This window comes from Odocoileus virginianus, chromosome 9 (genome assembly GCF_023699985.2).
Source record: "Odocoileus virginianus isolate 20LAN1187 ecotype Illinois chromosome 9, Ovbor_1.2, whole genome shotgun sequence".
NCBI lineage: Eukaryota > Metazoa > Chordata > Mammalia > Artiodactyla > Cervidae > Odocoileus > Odocoileus virginianus.
In genome coordinates, this window is record NC_069682.1 from 9,679,167 (window position 1) to 9,697,640 (window position 18,474).

Consider the following 18,474-nt stretch of genomic DNA (forward strand, 5'->3'; position numbering starts at 1 on the left):
TCCCGAGTGTCTGTCAGGGAGGCGACCCCGGGGCTGAGAGAGCCCCCTCCCGAGTGTCTGTCAGGGAGGCGTCCCCGGGAATGAGAGAACCCCCTCCCGAGTGTCTGTCAGGGAGGCGTCCCCGGGGCTGAGGGAGCCCCCTCCCGAGTGTCGGTCAGGGAGGCGTCCCCGGGGCTGAGAGAGCCCCCTCCCGAGTGTCGGTCAGGGAGGCGTCCCCGGGGCTGAGGGAGCCCCCTCCCGAGTGTCTGTCAGGGAGGCGACCCCGGGGCTGAGAGAGCCCCCTCCCGAGTGTCTGTCAGGGAGGCGTCCCCGGGGCTGAGGGAGCCCCCTCCCGAGTGTCTGTCAGGGAGGCGTCCCCGGGGCTGAGGGAGCCCCCTCCCGAGTGTCGGTCAGGGAGGCGTCCCCGGGGCTGAGAGAGCCCCCTCCCGAGTGTCGGTCAGGGAGGCGTCCCCGGGGCTGAGAGAGCCCCCTCCCGAGTGTCTGTCAGGGAGGCGTCCCCGGGGCTGAGAGAGCCCCCTCCCGAGTGTCTGTCAGGGAGGCGACCCCGGGGCTGAGAGAGCCCCCTCCCGAGTGTCTGTCAGGGAGGCGTCCCCGGGGCTGAGGGAGCCCCCTCCCGAGTGTCTGTCAGGGAGGCGTCCCCGGGGCTGAGAGAGCCCCCTCCCGAGTGTCTGTCAGGGAGGCGTCCCCCGGGCTGAGAGAGCCCCCTCCCGAGTGTCTGTCAGGGAGGCGTCCCCCGGGCTGAGAGAGCCCCTTCCTGAGTATCGGTCCCTCCAGCCCTCCACACCCAGCTCAGTGCTTCCAGGGAGGTGAGCCGGGCAGTCTCTGCCACCCCTTTTCAGAATGCAGCCCCCTCCCGGCCAAGCTTCCCTGGAGGCTCCAAGACCTGGGCCTGGGGGTATGGTCGGGAAGGGCCCCAGCCTTTCCCAGGGGGCTCTCCTCCTTCTTGGGGAGCAGCTGACAGGCACCCTCTTCAGAGAGGGTCAGAGGCCCAGCCTCAGTTAAACAGATCTTGAGTGAGGCCCACAAGGGGTAAATGAAATGTTGAAATATCAAGATGAGTATAAAGGTAAATGATAAACAGCTAGCATCTCCTGAAAGTGTCCCTGTTTCCCATATATTCTTTCCCTGGAGCTGGCGGTTATCCATCCAGCCGTCCATCTGTCTGTCTTAGACGTGCCTCAAAGCCTGTTTTTCTCCCTCCATCCGCCCCGTAAGATATAATTGACCTGTAACCTTGTGTAATTTTAAGGTGTACACTTACTTATTGCAAAATATTTTGTAATTACTATTTCTTTTTTGTGCCAAGAACATTGAAGAGTTACTCTTAGCAACTTTCAAGTCCACAACACGGCATCCTTTGGCTGTAATCCCCACACCCTGACCATCCCCAGACCGACTTCTCTGCTGAAGAAGTCCGTGCCCTTTGACACTCGTCTTCTCTTTGCCTCACCCCCAGGCCCTGGTCACCAGCAGCCTACTCTACGAGCTCCGTTTTGGTGTTTTGGGTTTTCTTTTTCCCCCTCAGAGCCTGTTTTTGCCTCCCTCCAGAAGGCACCTGGAGTGGTCTTGGCATGTTTTTTTCTCTCCCCCACTGGGCACGCCACCTCCCCCCCCACACATCCAGGTGCTGGGTGTTTGTCCTCTGGGAGCTGGCCGGGAGGCCCTGGTTGAGGCTGGTTGGAGACCTCACTGCTAACTCACCACAGCCGTGCCTGTGACTTTGAGTCGTGTTATGCTCTGGATTCGTCTTTGAGCTTTATGCACATCGTAGAGTGTAAAGAGTTAATTTAGACTAACTCACTGTGCAGCTCACCACCCACCAAGCAAATGTGTCGGTATGGTTGGGTCACTACCCACCTGCGATCTGATACTCGGTGGTAAATATGAACGTATCCAACGTTGCACCCTCTTCTGTGGGCTTCTGCAAATCTGTGCAAAAGAGAGGGGGAGGTGCTTGTGGATGCTGGCTGTGGGACTGCCTGGGGCTGCGAGAGTCCAGGCGGCTGGAGACCTATGAGAGGCCAGGGGAGCCCTGGCCCAACTTCTGAACGTTTTATTCTTCTGCCTTGAGCTGGCGCCCCCTAACTTGCTTCTCCTCTGACACTGGTGACGCTGGTTGTGTTTGAGGCCTGGGAGGTCATGTGCGGATGTGTGCTCATCTCTAGCACCAAGGGGCAGCTCCCAGGCCAGCTCTTCCCTCTCATGCCTCACAGTTTAATAGCCAAGCTTTTATCTTCCAAGAAATGCCAGCCATACCTGTGGTCCCTGCCGTCCTGGTTGTTAAGAAAGTTCCACTCCCAGGGGGAGCTTCCGTGCTCTCCCAAGGCTCTATGTCATCTGGAGGAGAGAAGAAGGATGCTTTTGGGGCAGAAGGTGGGGAGTGGGGGTATGGGGTCTCCCTCCCACCCCCTCCACCTCCTCAGCTGACCCTAGACATGGTAGCTAAGGTGTGTCTCGGCTCTGTGGTCCCCATCAGGGTCAAGTGAAGTGGCTCGGTGTGACCCCAGCAGAGCGGGAGGAGGGAACTGTGACCCTGACTCTGGCTCTCTTTGGAGCTCTGAGCAGCTTTCTCCCCAAGCTTCCTACTCAGCTCTGGTTTCCATTTGCAGATTGGAATTGGGTCATCATAATACAAATTCCATCAAAACATTAAGCAAAGTGTGTGCGTGCTAAGTCGCTTCAGTCGTTTCCGACTCTTTGCGACCCCATGGACTGCAGCCCATCAGGCTCCTCTGTCCATGGGATTCTCCAGACAAGAATCCTGGAGCGGGTTGCCATTTCCTTCTCCAGGGGATCTTCCCAATGCAGGGATCAAACCTCTTAAGTCTCCTGCATTGGCAGGTGAGTTCTTTACCACTAGCATCACCTGGGAAGCCTATTAAAGTAGATATGCACAAAAGAAGAGCTTTTCTCTGTGACAGGTTCACCATTGCTCGGACACGCCCAGTGGGCAGCGTGACTCTCAGGGTGCAGGCTATGGGAAAGAAACTCAGAACTCCCCCCCCACAAAAGATCCAAGAGGGGGGTGGGGGGCCTGGGCAATGGGGGCAAGCAAAGAAACCACTGGAAGTTAGGGCCCAATGAGGGGACTTTTGATTGTAGATATGGTAATATGATTTCAGGACGAAAATAGCAGAAGACCTCAACGTAGGTGGGTTGTCCGTGAATGTGAATGAGCATACGTGTGTGTGCATGTGTGCCTGTACTTGAAAAGTCCCTTCCCTGCATGTCTGCACTTTGGCAAAGCTCAAGTGGAACTCACACAAGAGGGGAGGGTGGCTTTCTCCTGGTATAGCAGGAGAACGGATTTACATTATGTAACAGCAAGTTGGAAATGTATGCAGGGCAGGTGGACTTTCCCTTTTGAATGAGGAAGTCTTGGTGGCTTAGAGGCAGAGGGGGAATTTCAGGATCAGCTAGAAACGGGAGCAGCACCAAGTGGGGGCGGGGGCCCCCTCCGGAAGACGCCTGTCTTCCTCTTTCAGATCCTGCTCTTTATCCCCATCAGGAAATGGGGGACCCCAGGGCGTGGAGACCTTACAGTTTATCTCATCTGTTTTCTAGAGAGAGAACAACCTGAGGCCCCAGGAAAGGAAGTGGTTCACTCTAGACCACTTAGCGGGTGGATCAGGGGTTCCAGCCTGGTCCACCTCAGGGAAGCCACGAGGCGGTGGACCCTGGGGTGGGGGGCACCTCTGTACCTGGAACCTGACCGTTCGCCCCTTCACTTATGCACTTGAGCCTGGGCCTGGTCCACTTTATCTCCCCGTTGATCAACGTGCAGGTGCTTTCAGCATGACCAGTCTGTAGGGCCCTGAATCCCTGGGCGCACTGGTAATGAACTGTCTGCCCCAGGATGAAATGATAGACTCTCTTTAAAGGTTCACGTTCATGTTCCCATGGTGGCGGCTCCTTGCAGTGACCTGGACGAGGGAAGGGAATTCCAGAGGCAAGTAGAGGAGATGCTGTGAGTCCAGGCTGCCTCTTTCTAGAGATCAGACCACAGTCCTGTTTCTTTTCTTTGGCCCCCTCCACCTTCCCCCCCGCCCCCGCCGCCCCGCTTTCTTCCAGTAAGTATTGGTAAGATCTATTTGTCAGGGCCTTTGCTAGGCACTTTGTGAAAGGAACGGAGACCCAGCCCCCCTCCCCTGCAGTGAGCAGACAGTGGATCAGGGAGGGGAGCCTCTGCAGGGAGAACGTGGGGAGCATGACCCTTGAGACACAGGTGCTCGCTCTGGGAACGCAGAGAAATGAGCTTCTGCTGACAGGGAAAGATTTGCTAAGTGGACAGGTGTTCGAACAGTGGTCTCAGCTTAGGGTTAAGGGCAGGTTCCAGCTTGCCTGGGCTGAGGAGATGTGGAGGCCACCTAGATTTCGACTGCTAAGTGAGGAAGCACATCTAAAGTGGTCATCTTGGGGCCACGGAGAAGCACTCGGGACAAATCCCAAGCTGGGAGGAGGGAAGCACCAAGACGATCTTAGAGGAATGGAGCCCGGTCCCTGATCAAGCCATGCCTGAAGCTGGCCCTTTTAAGGCCTCTGAAAATTCCCGTGTCCAGTAACTTTCCCCTCACCCAACTAAAACCCAAGTCTGGCTGACCTTTAACCCCACAGATTATGTTCTGTTCTGATATAATCCCCTGCCCCACAAATCTGGACACACGGAACCACAGATCCTTCTAAGCTCAGCACTGTGATGCTGTGTTTATGCTCTGACCTTCCACAACCCCAAAGATCCAACATAACCTCTCACACTGCCCTCCATGACCCTCTGCAGCAGGAGGCCCAGTGGTCCCATCCCAAGGGGTCTGCTCAGGACAGTGTCTTGCAGTTCATGCTTGAATATGTGTTTACGTCTCAGAATCAAATTGCCTTTCCAGTCAGTAAAATTCATAACTGTCCAGACTCGTTGGAATTTGATTTGCTTCTTTCAAAACCTCCAAATTAAGACAGTCTGCGCAGCATCCCTTAGCCAGAGGCAGCTGGTTATCTCTTGAGTAAGGAGAGTAAACACTGACTTCTTGAGAAAACTTTCAGTAATTGTGGAATATGGGAGGGGAGAAGCAGAGGAAAACAAAGAACATGTTCTGAAACCTCACTTCAGAACAAAGTCACAGTGACAAGGACAGGAAACAGCATATTGCAGCAGGTTCCCCAGATTAGTCATTGTCTTTTTATTTTAATTAATAAAAGCTGATAATAAATTCAAAATAGCTTAAATAATCATACCAAGACCCCTGGTCTAATTCAGGAAACCCTTATTCCAGTCCCATTTTGTGAGTTGTGCCATGTCTTTAATAGTCTCCGCATCTCAATTCCATCAGTAAATTGAAGGAATATTTCCTGGTCCTTGACTCACTGGGTTCTGACGTTGGAATGAGATTATATACAAAGTTGTAAAGTTCTTTGTAAAGTTGTACAATTAGCTTTGGGGCACAGGGTATTGTAATGTCAGGTGGGCCCCCTAAAGCTCAGGTTTCCCTAACGGGCTCCTTTCTTCCTGATATCAAGGCTGACTTTCTCCTTATTAATTTTGGAAAGTTGGGGCAGCAGCTGGGTGACACGGCACAGGCCTGTCCACAGGCCTGCAGCTTCCAGAAGCCAGTGTGGCCCCACCCACCTCAGAACCCTGTCCTGTTAGAAATAAACGTCTGGAAGTAGATTACTTGGCTCACAGTTCAGTGTCTCTTCCTTAAGGGAAGCATAGAGCATCTTTTGAGGCCAAGGAGCACTGCCGACTCAGATTGGTATTGTCTGGCCACTGTGCTTGGAGCAGTTAGCCCCCAAAATGCTGTTTGAAAGAAAGTGAGTTGAGTGGAGTTGAATTGAGCTCGCCGGGGCCAGTTCCCAAGCCTGGAGGAAGCTCAGAGCCCAGGCCAGCTGCTGTAAGAGAGGCTCGAGATGCTGAGCAGACAGCCTGCTACCACCGCGCTGCAGCGCCGGTCCCCAGGACGTCCTCGGGAGAGAGGACCACAGGCCGGACTCTCCTCCTTGGGGGCGCGCTGCATGCGTCTGTGAGAGAGCAGGTCCACTCCTACCTGGAAGGTCAGCTTGCTCCGGGGGCTGCGTTTGGCTCTGCACGTCTGTGGGTTTTCTTTCATTCTGTTCTTTGGGTCCAGGAGTGACTTGTTTTACTGGGTTCTTAGCAGGGGCTAGAGAATATGGAGGGAATGAAGATAATAACTTCACAGGTGTTTAAAAGAGAAAACTCTCAAAAAGAACATCTTTCTAGGGCCTGTAACGTGCCAGGCAATATCGGGGGATGCAGAGGTTATAAGAATGAGCCCCACATACCCTGTCCTCGGGGGGCTGTCAGAGGGCCTGTTCACCGGTAGCAGAGCACCAGCCCACCAGGCGTTCTTCCTGTATGTGATGGTAGTAGCCTACAGTGTGTTTCCGCAGGCCCCCAGCTCTTCTGGTGGAATGGTTTGTGCCTGTGTGTCTCCCCAAAAGGGGCCCCGCGCTGGCCATCAGCCTGTCAACACTGTGCATGGAGGTGAGTGTGGTGGCCAGAGGAGCAATCTCAGTCACTCCTGTTTCCCAAAGGCAGGTCATTTAAGAGTCAGTTCAGTTCAGTCGCTCAGTCGTGTCCGACTCTTTGCAACCCCATGAATCGCAGCACGCCAGGTCTCCCTGTCCATCACCAACTCCCGGAGTTCACCCAAACTCATGTCCATCGAGTCAGTGATGCCATCCAGCCATCTCATCCTCTGTTGTCCCCTTCTCCTCCTGCCCCCAATCCCTCCCTGCATCAGGGTCTTTTCCAATGAGTCAACTCTTCTCATGAGGTGGCCAAAGTACTGGAGTTTCAGCTTCAGCATCAGTCCTTCCAATGAACACCCAGGAGTGATCTCCTTTAGGATGGACTGGTTGGATCTCCTTGAAGTCCAAGGGACTCTCAAGAGTCTTCTCCAACACCACAGTTCAGAAGCATCAATTCTTCGGCACTCAGCTTTCTTCACAGTCCAACTCTCACATCCATACATGATTACTGGAAAAACCATAGCCTTGACTAGACGGACTTTTGTTGGCTAAGAGTCAGAGGGCATCCTAAAGAATGGCAATGTGTGCAGTCTCAGAAAAGACAGAATGGTCTCTGCTTCCAAGGCAAACCATTCAATATCACAGTAATCCAAGTCTATGCCCTAACCACTAATGCTGAATAAGCTGAAATTGAACAGTTCTATGATGACCTACAAGACCTTCTAGCACTAACACCCAAAAAAGATGTCCTTTTCATCATAGGGGACTGGAATGCAAAAGTAGGAAGTCAAGAGATACTTGGAGTAACAGGCAAGTTTGGCCTTGGAGTACAAAATGAAGTAGGGCAAAGGTGAACAGAGTTTTGCCAAGAGAACACACTGGTCATAGCAAACACCCTCTTCCAACAACACAAGAGACGACTCTACATGTAGACATCACTAGATGGTCAATACAAAAATCAGATTGATTCTATTCTTTGCAGGTGAAGATGGAGAAGCTCTATTCCGTCAGCAAAAACAAGACCAGGAGCTGACTGTGGCTCAGATCATGAACTCCTTATTGCAAAATTGAGACTTAAATAGAAGAAACAAGGAAAACCACTAGACCATTCAAGTATGACCTAAATCAAATCCCATTTCCCTGGTGGCTCAGATGGTAAAGTGTCTGCCTACAATGCGGGAAACCCAGGTTCAATTCCTGGGTGGGGAAGATCCTCTGGAGAAGGAAATAGCAACCCACTCCAGTACTCTTGCCTGGAAAATCCCATGGATGGAGGACTGTGGTAGGCTACAGTCCATGGGGTTGCAAAGAGTTGGACATGACTGAGTGACTTCACTTTCACCTTCTATGATTATACAGTGAAGTGAGAAAAAGATTCAAGGGATTAAATCTGATAGGCAGAGTGCCTGAAGAACTGTGGATGGAAGTTTGTGACACTGTATAGGAGGCAGTTATCAAAACCATCCCCAAGAAGAAGAAATGCAAAAAGGCAAAATGGTTGTCTGAGGAGGCTTTACAAATAGCTGAGAAGAGAAGTGAAAGGAAGGGAGAAAAGGAAAGATATACCCATTTGAATGCAGAGTTCCAAAGAACAGCAGGGAAAGATAAGAAAGCCTGCCTAAGTGATTAATGCAAAAAAATAGAGGAAAACCATAGAATGGACATGTTTTGAGATCTTTTCAAGAAAATTAGAGAAACCAAGGGAAATTTTCATGCAAAGATAAGCACAATAAAGGAAAGAAATGGTATGGACCTAACAGAAGCAGAAGATATTAAGAAGAGGTGGCAAGAATACACAGAAGAACTATACAAAAAAGATCTTCATGACCCAGACAACCACGATGATGTGATCACTCAACTAGAACAGAGATCCTGGAATGTGAAGTCAAGTGGGCCTTAGGAAGCATCACTATGAACAAAGCCAGTGGAGGTGATAGAATTCCAGCTGAACTACTTCAAATACTGAAAGATGTTGCTGCTAAAGTGCTGCACTCAATATGCTAGCAAATTTGGAAAACTCAGAAGTGGCCACAGGACTCAAAAAGGTCAATTTTCACTTCAATCCCAAAGAAAAGCAATGCCAAAGAGTGTTCAAACTACCACACAACTGTGCTCATTTCACACATTAGCAAATTAATGCTGAAAATTCTCCAAGCTAGGCTTCAACAGTACATGAACCAAGAACTTCCAGATGTTCAAGCTGTATTTAGAAAAGGCAGAGGAACCAGAGATCAAATTGCCAGCATCCTATGATTGTTGGATCATAAAAAAAGCAAGAGAATTCCAGACAAACATCTACTTCTGCTTTATTGACTACACTAAAACCTTTGACTGTGTGGATCACAACAAACTGGACAATTCTTAAAGAGATGGGAATACCAGACCACCTGACCTGCCTCCTGAGAAATCTGTATGCAGGTCAAGAAGCAACAGTTAGAACCAGACATGGAACAATGGACTGGTTCCAAATTGGGAAAGGAATATGTCAAGACTGTATATTGTCACACTGCTTATTTAACTTATATGCAGAGTACATCATGAGAAATGCTGGGCTGGATGAAGCACAAGCTGGAATCAAGATTGCTGGGAGAAATATCAATAACCTCAGATATGCAGATGACACCATTCTTATGGCAGAAAGTGAAGAAGAACTAAAGAGCCTCATGATGAAAATGAAAGAAGAGAGTGAAAAAATTGGCTTAAAACTCAACATTCAGAAAATTAAGATCATGGCATCTGTTCCCATCACTTCATGGCAAATAGATGGGGAAACAATGGAAACAGTGGCAGACTTTATTTTGGGGGGCTCCAAAATCACTGCAGATGGTGACTGCAGCCATGAAATGAAAATACTCCTTGGAAGAAAAGCTATGACCAACCTAGACAGCATATTAAAAAGCAGAGACATAACTTTACCAACAAAGGTCCATCTAGTCAAAGCTATGGTTTTTCCAGTGGCCATGTATGGATGTGAGAGTTGGACCATAAAGAAAACTGAGCACCAAAGAACTAATGCTTTTGAACTGTGGTGTTGGAGAAGACTCTTGAGAGTCCCTTGGACTGCAAGGCGATCAAACCAGTCAATCTTCAAGGAAATCAGTCCTGAATATTCATTGGAAAGATTGCTGCTAAAGTTGAAACTCCAATACTTTGGCTACCTGATGTAAAGAGCTGACTCATTTGAAGAGACCCTGATGCTGGGAGAGATTGAGGGCAGGAAGAGAAGGGGACAACAGAGGATGAAGTGGTTGGCTGGCATCACTAGCTTGATGGATGTGAATTTGAGTAGGCTCTGGGAGTTGGGAAAGGACAGGGAAGCCTGGCGTGCTGCAAACCATGGGGTTGCAAAGAGTTGGACATGACTGAGCGACTAGACTGAACTGAAGAATGGCAGTGGTGCAGCTGCTGTGGAGAACAGCTCCATTGCCCAGTCTATGTTCACATCATTATGAACTACGATTATTTTCAGTTGTTTAGTAATTATTAGTGTAATGTCTGCCCCCCCCCCCACCCTCTTAAAGTGTGGTTTCCTTGAAGGCTTGGTGTGGCAGACTTGTCCACCCAAATCTCTACAAATGACCCAATTTCATCCCTTTTTATGGCCGAGTAATATTCCATTGTATATATGTAGCACATCTTCTTTATTCATTCCTCTCTCTATGGACATTTAGGTTGCTTCCATGTCCTGGCTATTGTAAATAGTGCTGCAATGAACACTGAGGTGCATGTGTCTTTCTGAATCGTGGAAAAGCAGTACAGATGAACCTAGGTGCAGGGCAGGAATAGAGATGCAGATGCAGAGAATGGACATGTGGACCAGCAGGGGAAGGGGAGGATGGGACGAACTGAGAGAGCAACATTGACACATAGACACTACTGTGTGTGAAACAGCTCGCAGGGAGCTGCTGTACCACAGAGGGAGCTCGCCTTGGTGCTGTGTGGTGACCTAGAGGGGTGGGAGGGGGGCTCAGGAGGGAGGGGAAACATGTACACTTGTAGCCGATTCACTTCCTTATCCAGCAGAAACTAACAACATTGTAAAGGAATTCTACCCCGGCCCCCAGCCCCCAGGGAAAGTTGGGGGGGGCCCTGCCTCCCTCTTTGCTATAGTTTTCTCCTTCCCTCAGGGTTACCAGTGGAAACTCTTACAGATGCTGTTGCAGAGGCATCTGTTTTCCCAGGCAGAGTGGCTGGAGTTCCCCGCGCAGCGCATGACGACCGACACTCTGCGGAAGCCTGTCTTGCAGTCGCAGTTTATCATGGTGCCCACCTTGTACCTGAGGACCTTGAACATGGCGTTTCTGAGACTCGGAGGGTCATCCTGACAAACCTCTGCCAAGACAAAAAGGCATCTTAGTCATCCAGGAGCTTCCAAACACAGGCACAGACAACCATCAAAATGATCTAATCCCACATTTCTTCCCTTGATTTAAGGGATTGGCATGTACCCCACTTTTTCATGGAAAGACACTCAGGCTGTTGAAGGTTCTTCAGCAACCTTCAGATCAGAGATGGTTCAAAATTTAACTTCAGCCAAATTATTCTCCAAGCTACAGTGTCTTTCAAACTAAATGAGTAGAAACAACGGGGGTTTTATTCTGATGACTCCCACCGAGCAAGCATAGTTTCTTCACAAGGAACATGAGGAAAGGCTTCCCTGGTGGCTCAGCTGGTAAAGAATCCTCCTGTAATGCAGGAAACCTGGGTTCGATCCTGGGGTTGGGAAGATCCCCTGGAGAAGGGAAAGGCTACCCACTCCAGTATTCTGGCCTGGAGAATTCCATGACCTGGAGAATTCCATGTGCATGGGGTCACAAAGAGTCGGATACAACTGAGCAAATTTCACTTCACTAACATGAGGAAAGGCGGGGAGTGGGGGAAGCCACACAGATTTAACTGAGGGATGAAATGTGTCTGTTGAGAAATCCTTTCTTGGGGGAGAAATATTTGTAAAGTGTTTACTCAGTGTGTGATGAGTAGGAAATGTGTTTCTCACCCATCTACCCACCTCTGAGTTTTCCAAATTTCTTCTCACACCACAAAACCTGACCCTCCCGTGGCCCAAAAAAGCATCACTGGTTCCCCACTAAAGACACTTGAAGAAGTGGCCGAACACCCAACTACTACGGGGAGGGAAATGTGCTGGTCTCATCAGAACAGGGATTCGACTGTGTGTCTCTAGACACGTTGCCCTGCTTCAAGAGATGAGATTTTTCAGGAAAAAGTCATAGGCCATGTGGAGGAAGTGAACAGGATGGCACCGGAAGTGGGAGAGAGTGAGGCGGCCAGGCTGCCTGCAGCTGGCCTCACCACCCAGCAGAGGGGCATCAGTTCTGGGCAGGTGGCCGTACCCGCGGCCGGCAGAGGACCAGCTGCCAGTTGTGTGTCAATCACTCAGCATGGAGTGGAGCTTCTCTGAGCCCTCACGCTCTGCCCAGCCACTTGTTGTCCTGGAGACCACCCCATCCCCATCCAGGATTCAGGACCCTCCCGACACCCCCAAGAGGATGAGGAGAATGTCAGCTTGCCCCACCTCTAACCCAGAAGGGACTAAACAACAGCAATTTGAATGGCCGAGTGGGCCAGCAGTTGCAGAGGAACCTGTGACATAACATGCATGCGCACATGCTGAGTCACTTCGGTCATCTCTGACTCTTTGCGAGCCTATGGACCGTAGCCCGCCAGGTTCCTCTGTCCATGGAATTCCCCAGGCAAGAATACTGGAGTGGGTTGCCATGCCCTCCTCCAGGGAATTTTCCTGACCCAGGGATCACACCCAAGTCTCTTAATGCCTCCTGCTTTGGCAGGTGGGTTCTTTACCATTAGCGCCACCTGGGAACCCTGTCACTTAATTAAATTCTGGTCACTGTAATAATCATAATAAGCCCTTTCCACCACACTGCATTTCTTGCCTTATTAAGAGACTCGGGTGTTGAACAAAGAAGATAAAACAACACACACGCATATTGATTCCACTTTTATAAAGTTCAAGAAAAGACAAAACTAGTATACAGAAAGAAATTAAGCCAGGGTTTGTGTGTGGTGGGCAGGGCTGGCTGCAGGGAATCAGTGAGTAATGAAAATGATGGGTCCTTGGGTGTACACCTTCGTCCTGATGACAAATTGAAATGATAATGGACTCATCACAGTTCAGGCACACAAAAGTGGAGTCAGGGGCCATGGAAGACCTGCTCTCAGACACTTCCCTGCACCACCAAGAACTTGAATTTTCTCTGAATTGCACCAAACTTAAGGACACCACCAACCGTTTTCAGAATACATGTAAATCCATGGCTAATTCATGTCAATGTATGACAAAAACCACTACAATATTGTAAAGTAATTCGCCTCCAATTAATAAAAATAAATGAAAAAAAAAAACAACAATACCTGCCAGCAGCTGCAAACTGAGGGTCTCAAGGTCCCCCCTTGAAACTGCGCAGCCTTTTCAGATGTCAACAAATTGGTATTCAGCAAGCACCCTTAGGCTTGCCAGCTCCAACTATAATTCTTGGTAAACAAGTCCTGCTGTCACTAACTGTAACCTTGGTTTTCCCTTTATAAGCCTCCCTTATTTCATTGTTGAGGGTGGAGTGGGGAGACAATTCAAGGGCTTCTTTGCGTAGTTTTTATTGGAGTCTAGTTGCACTACAATATTGTGTTAGTTTCTATTGTACAGCACGATGAATCAGGCAGAGATGTACATAGATGCTCTCTTTTTTGGACTTCCTTCCCAGTTAGGTCACCACAGAGCATACAGTAGAGCTCCCTGTTATACAGTAGGTTCTCATTAGTTATCTATTTCATACAGAGTATAAATAGTGTCAGTCCCAATCTCCCAATTCTCACCACCCTTGCCCTGTCCTCTTGGTCAAGGGCTTCTCTGGGGTATCCCTAACAAACCCCAAATAAACACCTTTTTATTTCAATCAGATCTCCATCTCTGAAATTTTTGGTTAATGGCCAAAATTCATCAAAATTGTACACTTCAGATTTGTGCATTTCACTGCAAGTAATTTTACTTCCAAAAAATCAGTAAGAAGTATACAGAGCAACTCTCACGATTATTCACTAGCACAAAGAATCAAGGATTGACCTCAGATGCATTCAGAATCTGACAACTCAATCACAAACCAAAAAAGTTTCCAAACACAGAAATTGGCAAAGAACAAGGCAAATTGCCCTTGGGACAACTTGGTGTCCTTAAAAACTATTTATGTGGTGATATGCTTTTTTTAATTAGGCCATGGAAATTTCCGGGATCATCATAAATTAGCCTGAGCATCGAGGAGGTCATGTGGGACAAGGGAAAGTTCCAGAAGTTCTTACTCCCACGGACTTGCTTTTTTATCAAAGCAATTTTCCTGGAATCTAGAAGCAATGGAACTTCCCTGATCTATAACTAAGAATTAGTAAAGAACTTGTAAAGTTCTAGTAAAGAATAGTAAAGAACTTGACTATAACCCTTTGCCCTGGAACCATCCAGAGACTGATCCAGATGTCATCTGAAGAAGGTGGAGTGGGAGGGTGTTCAGCAAAGGCAGACAGAGGGTGGGGTGTTCTTTTTAATAGGATTAAATCTGGGATTTTTTTAAAGTCCTTCTCAGAGAGGTCATAAAAGAAATAGCAGTACAACATCTTAAAAGGAAAAAAAAAAATGGAAAATGCCTCTTCTCTCCTGAAATCTTGCAGAGGAGTGAGTGAGTTAAAGTTGCTCAGTCATGTCCGACTCTTTGCAAACCTACGGACTGTAACCCGCCAGGCTCCTCTGTCCGTGGACTTCTCCAGGCAAGAACACTGGAGTGGGTAGCCATTTCCTTCTCCAGGGGATCTTTCTGACCCAGGGGTCAAACCCAGGCCTCCTGCATTGCAGGCAGATTCTTTATCATCTGAGGCACCAGGGAAGCAGAGGCGTGTTGAAGGACAATTCTGTTTATGTGACTCAGCAAAATGTCTTTACATCCCCTTTCCTCGTATTATCCTTATGAATTTTCTTCCCACATAGCATGGCAACTGCTCTCATTCCCTAGTTTTACTCTAAAATTCTCAGAGTTCAGCAAAGGGGCTTTTTCCACCTTTACTCTTGCACCCACATTTCCAAATCTATTTCCTGTTTCCACCAGAGGCTCTGCCTTTCTAACAGAAATCTTTCTCTGTCTCCACTCTGCCCATTTCCCCAACTCAGGAGGCAAACACAGAAAAAGTTTTTGCAAGTGGGAAGGGAACTGTTTTTCTCTCTGTCTTTTTAAAGCATCGATACATTTCTAAATTGGATGCTATTTTCTCTTCGGAGAGGATTGAAAGTGCTGCTTCTGGAGTGGAGAAGAACTGTGTACATTCCTAGTCTGGTGCTGGGACTTGGGGTGAATGCTCAGAGCTCGGACTGGGGGCCCAGGCGGGGTCCTCCCAGGGGCTCAGAGGAACACTGATGTGGTCTTGCCACCTCCGACATTTTGTGTGGGCAGAGGCAGAAAGAGAGCCAGTGATTATCATTAATCCTGCAAACCCCAAGAGCTTCCACTCTCAGAGAGTTAAAATTGAGCTCTTCTGATGTCGAAAGTGTTTCCTGTCTCATTTCAGATTTTAGCTGGGACAGGTAATTGGAAAGACCCCACACACGTGTCCCTCCGCCCTGCATCCACCCCATCTCCATCCACACTGGCCCGGGTGCACCTCCCCTTGGGATATCTGTAGGTGTGTGGCCTCCACGAATTCCCTGTTCAACTGAAGTGCAGGAATCCGTGCACTTTCAGCATCTCCAGCTGACAATGGCGACAGTCACTGAGGGCTACCTTGCTCTGGGCTGTGTCACCACGCAGGTCTGGGAGGAAGGTGGCCGAGGGTGGGGGCCCCTGGGTCACTTGCTGCTTCTGGTCTCCGTTGTTTTGTTTTCCCTCCAGTGGATTGCTGGAGCCTCACCTCCTCCATCTCACCACCCCCATGCTGGGGGAGAGAATGCTGAGGCATCCGCTGGATGCGCTGCAACAGACTAAGGATCCAGACCAGCCATTCTGTCTCCCAGGCGTCTTCTCTGTCCTTTCTTGCCTCTTCTTCTCTCTCTCGCTCTCTCTTTTTTTTATAAAGATTTATCTATTTACTTTTGGCTGTGCAGGGTCTTCATTGCTTTGCGTGGACTTTTCTCTAGATGTGGCAAGTTGGATGCCCAGGCTTCTCACTGTGGTGGCGTTGCTTAATGCAGAGCGCGGGCTCTAGGCGCACAGGCTTCAGTAGCTGTGGCTCACCAGCTCTAGGGCAGGCGCTCAGTAGTTGTGGCGAACAGGCTTGGTTGCTCTGCGGCAGGTGGGATCTTTCCGGACCAGGGGTTGAACCCGTGTCCCTTGTGTTGGCAGGCACCCGTGTCCCTTGTTGGTGGCCAGATTCCACTGGGCCACCAGAGAGGTCCTGCTCTCTCCATTTGAACATTAGACCAAACCATCAACCATCTGCTGCTGTTTCCAGAAGGACAGCTCCTACTGCTTGGGTTTCCAATAAAAGATGAGAAACTTGGTGATGCAGGGCAGTCATTTCTCTTCCTCTACGCAGCCGGGCACCCAGTCAGAGTGACAAGAGCTGCAGACTGGGGCTTCCTAATTGGAGTTGGGATCCTGATACCCTTTCCCTCATTCGGCATATGCTCTCAATGCCACTCCCCCCAACATAAAGCTATCCTTTGTGTTTTGCCATTTTGTTTTTAGAAGAGACTAGAACTAAGATGCGGGCTTCCCCGGTGACTCAGTAGTAAAGTGCCAATGCAGGAGACGTGGGTTCAATCCCTGGGTTGAGAAGATGCCCTGGAGAAAGAAATGGCAACCCACTCCAGTATTCTTGCCTGGAAAATCCCATGGATAGAGAAGCCTGGGGGGCTATAGTCCTTGGGGTCCCCAAGAGTTGGACATGATTTAATGACTAACCAATGGCAACAACAAAGAACTAAGATGAGTTTTGGGCTGAGGTGTTGTTGTGTCCCTTGAGTTAACCAGAAATACCAACACCTGGAGGGAAGTGGCTCCTTTGAGCGGGAAGTCCGATTCTCTAGAGCTGGGAGGACTCTGCTTCACTCGGGTGCAGCAGAGCCTCTCACTCTTTGACACGCAGACATGTGGCCTGCGGGGGCTTGTTGAAATGATAGGGTGAGTGTGGATGCTGAGACAATTTCTCATGAGCGCCTCGAAGCTGCTGGGGGCTGCAGCCGCATTCAGCATCTATCGAGGAGTGGCTGCCCCCTCCCCGGGGGCCCGCCTCCCCCATGGGCCCACCAGCAGGGTCCTTAGACACTGCTAAAGCTGCTTCTGGAGCACTTTGTTCCCAGGAAAAGCATCTGAGAGGGTGCACTGAGAACTCCCTTGGCTGGAGGAAAGGTGGATAGGTGAAAACAGTTGTGGATTAGGTGAGTGCTTTTTTTATTCTTTTCTGATGTTGCTGAAAACAAAAGAGCACGCATATGGCCCCTGTGGCCTGTGTGAGTAACATGAAAGGAAGGGGCTTCGAAAGGATGTGGACAAGGTCTGAGATAAGATTCTTCACCCTGCGAGTAAATCAAGGTCAAGTTATCTTTGCCCGAACAGCCAGGCCAGCTCTGAGTGCCTGGCTTCATCTGTGTGCCCATCTGCCTGGCCATCCATATGCTAGAGACTGGGGGTAGACCTCAGAATAGCTCACTAAGCACAGAAACTTCTAGGTGACGGTTTACTGCACTTTACACATGGGACATAGGAGCCATTAAAGTTTGGGGCACTGGATGAAGAAATGGTGTGGTTCTTGACCTCAAAACACTTATCTGTGTCAAATCTAAGAAGAACCCCGAGATTTGTTGTTGTTGTTCAATCGCTGAGTCGTCTCCAACTCTTTGTGACCCCGTGGACTGCAGCAGGCCAGGCTTCCCTGTCCTTCACCATCTCCCAGAGTTGCTCAAGCTCATGTCCATTGAGTCAGTGATGCCATCCAACCATCTCATCCTCTGTCACCCCCTTCTCCTCCTGCCCTCAGTCTTTCCCTGAGGAGGGCACCTCATCGGGGCACCTGATGGTGGCCAAAGTATTGGAGCTTCAGCTTCAGCCTCAGTCCTTCCAATGAATATTCAGAGATTTATCTAAATGTAAGAGACAGTCTCCAAATTCCTTGGGGAGCCCACCCAGCAGTCTGAGCCTCAGAAAAAGCAGGTGTTTCGGGTGCAAACTAAAATATTACAGGACATGTTCACCATTAATCTCAATAGGATCCCAGGATCTGAGAGCTGGGAGAGACTCCAGTGGTAATTAAGGTTAACCTGCCCTTTTGTTGATTAAGGAAACAGACCTCATTCCATTTGACGAATAGCTGCAAACCTGGGACTCGACAGAGCCCCGACTTCCGGTTCAGTGCTTCCCCATCGCTAGCGTCAGGAAGGAGCGCGCTTGTCACCAGCGGTGGAAGCTCCTCTAGCTGGAGGCAGGGCTCTGCCTCTACTATCTGGGTCACTGGGAAGTGTTTGTGAAGTGCTGTGGTTGAATTCAGATCATTATCTTTGAAAACTTCAGAGTTCCCGTCCTCCATTTGGGGCTATTTATATAACAGTAGCTGTGACATCTGAGCCCTGCTTGTGGCTGCTCCTTCATAGAGATTACATGCTCACTGCAACCCTCAAAGGGAGAGATTGTCACCCCACCTTACACGTCAGAGAACTGAGGTTCAGAGAGGTTCAGTCAGTTGCCTGAAGTCACACAGCTCAAGGCGATGGGACCAGAATCACAGGAAATCCTACTATTACTGCCTTCATGCCTACCTTTTTTTTTTAAAGGAATGACTTTTTTTTTTTTTTTTTTACAGTAGAGAATCTGCTTGCAATATAGGAGACATGAGTTCAATTCCTGGGTTGGAAGATTTCCCTGGAGAAGAAAATGGCAACTCACCCTAATATTCTTACCTGGAGAATGGACAGAGGAGCCTGGTGGGCTACAGTCCATGGGGTTGCAAAGAGTCTTATACGACTGAGCGATTCACACTACTTCTTTT

General features: G+C 49.4%; 1 protein-coding gene across 2 annotated transcripts in view; it reads right to left on the reverse strand.

Moving 5' to 3' along the window:
* The window catches only part of IL2RA (interleukin 2 receptor subunit alpha), a 50,919-nt gene that overhangs the window by 11,825 nt on the left and 20,620 nt on the right, over window positions 1–18,474 (reverse strand). For both annotated transcript variants that reach the window (XM_070471933.1, XM_070471932.1), the window contains exons 2-6: window positions 10,633–10,815; window positions 6,039–6,152; window positions 3,702–3,923; window positions 2,257–2,337; window positions 1,858–1,929 (exon numbers count right to left, since the gene is read on the reverse strand). In XM_070471933.1, the coding sequence (XP_070328034.1) occupies window positions 1,858–1,929; window positions 2,257–2,337; window positions 3,702–3,923; window positions 6,039–6,152; window positions 10,633–10,815 (672 nt within the window). The remainder of the gene's footprint in view (window positions 1–1,857; window positions 1,930–2,256; window positions 2,338–3,701; window positions 3,924–6,038; window positions 6,153–10,632; window positions 10,816–18,474) is intronic.